The sequence below is a fragment of the Triticum dicoccoides genome, chromosome 4A (genome assembly GCF_002162155.2).
Source record: "Triticum dicoccoides isolate Atlit2015 ecotype Zavitan chromosome 4A, WEW_v2.0, whole genome shotgun sequence".
NCBI classification, from domain to species: Eukaryota; Viridiplantae; Streptophyta; class Magnoliopsida; order Poales; family Poaceae; genus Triticum; species Triticum dicoccoides.
The window spans coordinates 537,241,936-537,248,692 of NC_041386.1; the positions used below are offsets into that span (position 1 = coordinate 537,241,936).

At 50.6% G+C, this 6,757-nt stretch overlaps 2 protein-coding genes across 3 annotated transcripts in view; both read left to right on the forward strand.

The window, feature by feature from the left end:
* The first annotated feature begins 752 nt into the window (after window positions 1-752).
* LOC119286597 overlaps window positions 753-6,757 on the forward strand; it is a 19,630-nt gene continuing 13,625 nt past the window's right edge. Inside the window, exons 1-6 of one of the 2 annotated variants that reach the window (XM_037565987.1) lie at window positions 753-1,120; window positions 3,872-3,999; window positions 4,346-4,404; window positions 4,662-4,797; window positions 4,994-5,122; window positions 5,210-5,347. The gene's annotated coding sequence lies outside the window, so the exon portion shown is untranslated. The remainder of the gene's footprint in view (window positions 1,121-3,871; window positions 4,000-4,345; window positions 4,405-4,661; window positions 4,798-4,993; window positions 5,123-5,209; window positions 5,348-6,757) is intronic. The other variant, XM_037565988.1, reaches the window with a different exon arrangement.
* Window positions 1,114-3,835, forward strand: LOC119286595 (glycosyltransferase family 92 protein Os08g0121900-like). The gene has a single exon (XM_037565984.1). The coding sequence runs from the start codon at window positions 1,821-1,823 to the stop codon at window positions 3,594-3,596; it is 1,776 nt and encodes a 591-aa protein (XP_037421881.1). The 5' UTR covers window positions 1,114-1,820; the 3' UTR covers window positions 3,597-3,835.

Consider the following 6,757-nt stretch of genomic DNA (forward strand, 5'->3'; position numbering starts at 1 on the left):
CAACAAAAGCTTTGTTGCAATCGCACACGACCCTTGTTGCAAAAAAAAATCATCCCTGCTCTCGCCACCGCCAGCTATGTTGGTCGATTCCGATGAGTACTGGCGGCAATCGACGGCGTGCGGCACGCTCCCTGAGGTCGCCTCACTCTGCTCCTTCCTGCCCTCCAGCTAGATGTTGAAGTAGCCGCCGAACACCCACTCCAGCCCGCCCATCTCGACACCCTACCCTCGCCCAGGTCGGTGGCCGCTGCCTCCCCTTCGTCGATTTGGAACAGACTAGCTATTGCGGTGGAAAGGATTGCGACAATGACCCAGTTGCAAACTTAGACGACGGAAGAGGTTGCTCTCGAGCCGTTCGATCGAAATCAGATCCGACGGCCAAAGAGGTGGCCGGCACCAAAAATGCTAGACATACAAAGACTTACACGCTTTTACACGCTTCTTCCATCTAACAACCAATCACAAACCTCTCTTCCCCCTTGATTTTCAGGAGGGTGGGCCGCCCTGCTCACCTATTGACCAATTAAGATTAACCATCCCGTAAAAACCTGTAAATCGTTTGTACGTGTAGCATTGCCGGGCCGACACAGATCAGCCGGGTGAGCCGTAGCGTTTCCGTCTGAAAATAGTACTCCCGTTAAATGTTACACGTTTTCTGTTGGACAAAATGTGAATAGCTTGTCGTTGTTTTGGTATTCCGGAACTACCCCTGTCAACATCATCCCTACCTCTGTTCCAGTCCGACCAGACCATGTCCTTCCAGTCGCCCCCAGCCAACCACAGCGGCGCGCGGAACCTCGTCGCCAGCGCTGGCCGGCTGCTCCTGCCTCCGCCACCCTCCCCTGGCTCCGCGGACCTCCTACACCCACCCCCGCAACCTCCACCGTCCTCCCCCGCTCGCCCGCCACTGCGCCACGACCTCCCTTGCTTGCCACCGACGGCCGCTGCTCACCCCACTCCCCTGGATCGGCTCCGGCGACCTGAAGGTACCTGATCGGCCGTCCTCGCCTGCTCCGGCCGGCGGGCTCCCTTGCCTGACTCGGCCCCGGCGACCTCGACGGCACCGCCCTTCTCCGGCGACCACACCGGCTGGTCCTGCTCCAACGATCGAGTCACGCCGGTACTGTCACGCCCCTGTCCCTGCTGCTTGTGTTGCTGATTTTTTGGTATTGATTGAAGTCGCTGCGTGATTCAGTCAATTCCTTCATCAGATTTCATCACCAATTGGACGGATTTGGTTATATCGGCAAGAATCACTTTGGATTTTTTGAGGGAGGGAGTGTATCCCTGTACCTATCTCTTCGGTTTTGTCCCTGAAAAAAAAGTTTTTAATCGAAAATTGGGGCGAAACATGCTGAACGCCGTATACGTACTGAACTCTACCGTATACGTATTCAGGCCCAGACTAAATAAAATGTTGACTTTATTATCGAGAAAGAAAAAAAAATCCAGCAACGTGACATAGAACCAGCCTGATCTTGATAGCGTGCGAGAAAAAAAAAGAGATCGACGCTCGACCACGGCCCACGGGCAGACCCGAAGGAACAGCTGGCGACGAACCCAAACCTCGCTGCCTCGGTCGGTCGGTAGCCTGTACACCCTATACGTAGAAAATAAGCTACCGTATGCGTAGACAATACGCTACCGTATGCGTAGCGAACACGCTACCATATACGTACCGTAGTCGGACCCGATACACCGTATAATACAGGTCGTCGACGCCCTAATTTGGCAAAAGCTTTTCCGCGCAATCGATCGCAGAGTTTTCGCGCGAACAAGAAACCTCCAGCTCCCCGCTCCGCTCGAATCGCCCCGTCGCCATGGTGCATCACCGGCGCCGCAGCTGCCTGCGCCGTGTCCTCACCATCGCCGGCGGTGTGTCGGCCGGCCTCCTCCTGCTCGCCGGCGGCCATACCTACGCCCACGGCCAGCTCTTCTCGCCGGGCTTGCTGCCCCTCGGCCTCGGCGCCGACTGCTCGCCGTCCTTCGCCCCGCCGCCCTTCGCCCCGCCGCCCTTCGCCCTCTCGCCGCTGCCGCCCTACCTCCTGTCAGACTTGGAGGCCGACGCCTCACCGCCGCAGCCGGAAGCCAACCTCCCGCGGCGCCTTCTGCCCATCCACCGCTCGCCGCCCTGCCTCCCCTCGAACTCGGAATCGGGGGCCGACCGCTCGCCGCCGCAGCACGACGACGCGGATGCTGTCTTGCTCCCGGACTGGGAGGTTCTTGTCCTGACTGACGCTGAGCCTGGCGCCAAGGCGACGTGCGCCTTCCAGGGTGGAGCGTCGTCCCCGGCGAGCGCGCTTGGGAGGCTGCCGGGGTCGGGCCGCCACGCCTACATCTGCCCAATGCCCGAGCCTGCCCGGAGCCTCCAGCCGCTCCAAGCGCCCGTGCTGCTCCCCACTTCGGCTTCCTCTGCCGATTGCCCTGGCCGCGCATTGCTGAATTGGACCGGCCGGATCGCGTTCAGCTCTGCAACTCTCGACAGTGGCGATGTTCTTGTCTTTGAAAAGGGCGTCAACCATGTTGCTGGCGGTGTCCAATGCCTGTATCGCTACTGTGGCGAGACCCATGCCGTGGTGGCCTCCTTCCCTGCCATCACGTCCGTACAGCAGGTTACCCGGTGCCCCGCTCCACCGATCCATCTGAACTCTAGGAACACAGAGTTCCGTGTCACCGTGGCAGCCACGGGCGAGGATCCAATCCCCACACTCGTGACTTATCGTCCATGGCAGAGTGAAAGTGGCTTGCCGGTGGCACCGGAAAAGAACCTGATTTGTGCATGCACTATGATTCACAATGTCTCAAAGTTTCTTCGCGAATGGGTGCTGTATCATGCCGCTGTCGGGGTGGACCACTTCATCCTGTACGACAATGGAAGTAAGGATGACTTGGCAGATCAAGTTGCCCAGTTGAGGTCAGCCGGAATCAGCATCTCCACCGTGCCTTGGCCGTGGATCAAAATGCAGGAAGCCGGCTTCTCCCATTGTGCCGCAACGCACCAGAGCTCTTGCAAGTGGATGGCCTTTATTGACGTCGACGAGTTCGTTTTTTCGCCCAACTGGGAACGATCTGAGAAGCCGTCAAAATCGATGCTTGAGGCGATTGTTCAGGTTGATCCAGATGTCGGGCAGGTACATCTGTGGTGCTTTGATTTTGGCCCCTCTGGCCAAACATCACACCCACAGGAGGGCGTCATCCAAGGATACACATGCCGTCTGAAGAGGTTTCTGAGGCACAAATCGCTGGTTCTGCTTGCTGCAGTGGACCATTCTTTGGAGAATGCAATTCACCACTTCACACTGAAGGCTGGTTTCAAAAGTATACGGAGCATGCAGGCACGTGTGAACCATTATAAGTACCAGGCATGGACCGAGTTCAAGCATAAGTTCAAACGACGAGTGTCTGCCTACGTGGCTGACTGGAGAGATCCAATCAACCTTGAGTCCGCTGACCGGGCCCCCGGCTTAGGCGTTGATGGAGTTGAACCGGTTGATTGGGCGCAAAGGTATTGCGACATCAAGGATAACCTGCTTCAGAAATTGAGCTCAAGATGGTTCGGTAATGGATTGGGAAGTCCGGGATCTCAGGATACTTAGGCTTGGCAGTATCTGTAACCTGCGACTGTCTAGAAGGATCCAGAGGTATTAGAGATGGAACTGTAATCTAGTTTAAACCTGTCTCCTTGCCTCCCAAGATCAATCTAGATACCAATCTGTACATCGCTTGCCACGTTCGGCACCTATAAATAAACATCACGCGGCCTCCAATGGAGGTAGAGACGCTTCCACAATTCTCACATGGTATCACGAGTCATCTTCCTCTTTTAGCAATTCATCTACATTCATCTGATTATGGCGAGCTCTTCCTCCAGCTGTAGCATTTCATCGACACCGCCACCACCATCTTGGAGGAATTCCTGTCCAGCGCTGACAAGGATGGAAGCAGCACTGACAAATCCTTTCATAAGGTTCACAGGATGGCAGTTTAAGTTTGTTGAAGGTATTTTTTTGGATTGGTTTCTTGCTCTTCGGCTATTCTCTTAAAATGCTTGGCCGGATTCCGTTGATAGTTAATATATCAATAACTTTAACTCTTCAAGAATTATAATGGAGTATTTTCTAGGTTGTCTTGATCTAGAGCTTCTATCGCCTCTTCAACAATTTATTGGCATAAACTTTTACCTGAAGCTGCCCATCAAATATCTATTCCTAATAGTACTTATACCTGACATCTGTCATGTGTACTGCATACTGTTTGGTACGCTGTCCACTTATCCAGGATTCCATGGTCTGCAGTAATAGTGGATTTGTATTAGTGGAAGCATTATCTAAGTGATATTTTTCAGGTTTGGTATCACTTCTGCTCCAGGTAGGACATCTTTGAGCAGGACACCATGCACAAAAGGTAATAACTGAGAATTCATGGGCAATGTAAAATTTCAGCATGATATTTTCAGGCAGTTGTTACTTGAGTGTCAGACATTTTCTGTGTTCTTGTTTTGTTCTTTTTGTTTGGAATTAATGATTTATCCAATGCTGCACATTGCATGCACGCCGCAAAAAAAAGCTTCATCTGATTTTGCTAAATGTTCTTTCTTACTGAACTAGCTTCAGGACGGATGGCAGGTTTGCTAACAATTTGATCTTTTTTGTGCATTGCAGGTTTGGTACTAATTTCTTGAAAAAATCGTGCTTTTTGCAGCACCATCCTGTTGAGCCATGAGATTTGAACCAATGAATTCAGATAACATATACCATGTTTATGGATCGCTACATGTTCCATTGGAAGTGGAACAATGTGAGATTCCTTTTTTAGTAATCATCTGAACACAGGTTTCATGCTTTTCTGAAATATTCCGTGCCACACATTGTATATTCGCTGCAAACTTCTAAAAAAACTTCTTATTTTTGTTGCTAAATGTTCTCTCTTACTAAACTAGCTTCAGGACAAACAGCAGGTTTGCTAATCATTTGATCCCTTTTGTGCATTGCAGGTTTGCTACTTAATTCTCAAAAAAATCGTGCTTTCGCATCACCATCCTGTGGAACCACGAGGCCTGATCCAATTATTTCAGAGAACATGTACTATGTTTATGGATCACTACATGTTCTGGTGGAACAAGGTGAGATCCTTTTCAGTAACCATTTCATTTGAACACGCATCATGCTTTTCCGAATATAACTGAACATCTATATTTTTAAATTGCAAGTCAGCACCTCCTCGTTTGATTGCTATGGACTTCCTTATTACTACATTATTACTCCAGGGTTTGCTAAGGTTCTATTTTAATCATACGATGAGCATGGGGTCCACAACATACTCACATAGTTACAAATCTGAAGCACTGGTTAGTTTTTTGGCTTGCAGTATGAATCAGAACTGGGTACTTTTATCTGTTACGAATAATTTAAATATATTTTTAGTGACCTTGTGTGCTTTTATAAAAATCTGAAGGTGGTCATGATTAGGCTGACCAGTAGGCTTTTCTTCTGTGTGAACAGAAGAAGGAAGATGGTACCTAACAGAACCAAAGTAATTGATTCTTTATGTACATTCGTAGAAATAAAACAGAATAGATAAAAGACGTTTTTGCAGTTTAATAAAGTAATTGATTCTTTATATTTTGGTTAAGGGGTAGTAGTTCTGACATCATTTTGGAAATAGCATCCAGTTACTTCCCTTTTTTCTTACCATGTGCTTGCAGAGTAGTTCTGATATCATTTTGTAAATAGCATTCAGGTAGTCATGGCGAGTTTTCTATGATCCAAATAAGAGGACACTTGCCTTTGTTTTAACATACAGATTAAATGTTCATAAGTATACTATTCTGATTGGTTAGTCAATGTATAGATAATAGTTTGGTGCATGCCGACTCTTATTCTCTTATCCTTTCTTAAGGAGCACTTCTAAGAGCAACTCCAACGCGCCGACCCAAACAGACGCGCGCTTTGTCCGCTTTTCGTCCGTTTGGGTCGGCCGCCCGCTCGGCGTCCGCCCCGTTTTACGTGCGCGACCCTTTTCATGTCCGCCCATAAATTTTAAAAGGCCCGCGGCTGTAGATTATGCCAGTGGCCATCCCATCGCCCGGAGTTCATGCCGGCGCCATGCCAGCGGCCGGCATACAATGCCAGCGCCATGCCAACGGCCGGCATACAATGCCAGCCTCCAAAAAAGCCACCACACAGTTCATGTTGGCGCACTTGCCAGCGGCCGACACACATGCGAGCACAAAAAAGGGCGGGAGTTCGACCACGCCATCTTGGTCGTGGTCATGCCAGCACACTTGCCGGCATATAAAAAAAGGATGGCGTTCTCCGCCATAGATCACCCGTTGTCGAACTTGAGCATGTCGGCCTGCATCTTCTCGAACCATGGCCTCTTCCTCGGCGACACGGTGTTCAAGTCCACCTTCATGATTTCCACCCTCGTCATCATGCTAGCGAGTGCCACTTCTTTTGCCTTGGTCTTGGCATTGGCGGCCACGATCTTGAACATCTTGGCTTGCTTCTCTGCCTCCATCTCAAGCATCTTGGCTTGCTTCTCCGCATCAAGCTCAAGCATCCTCCTTTTGATCTCCATGAAGGCGTTCATTTGCTCTTCCTTGTCTTGCCGATGCTTCTCCTCGCTTGTGTCCTTGTTGCTCATCATGCCCTCCAAAGTGGCATGCAAGGCAATCGACGCCACATCGCGCTTGTCCTCCTTCTTGGAGTTGGTCTTCCCCCACGGCCGTGGCTTCTCGCCCTCCCCAAGCTCCTCG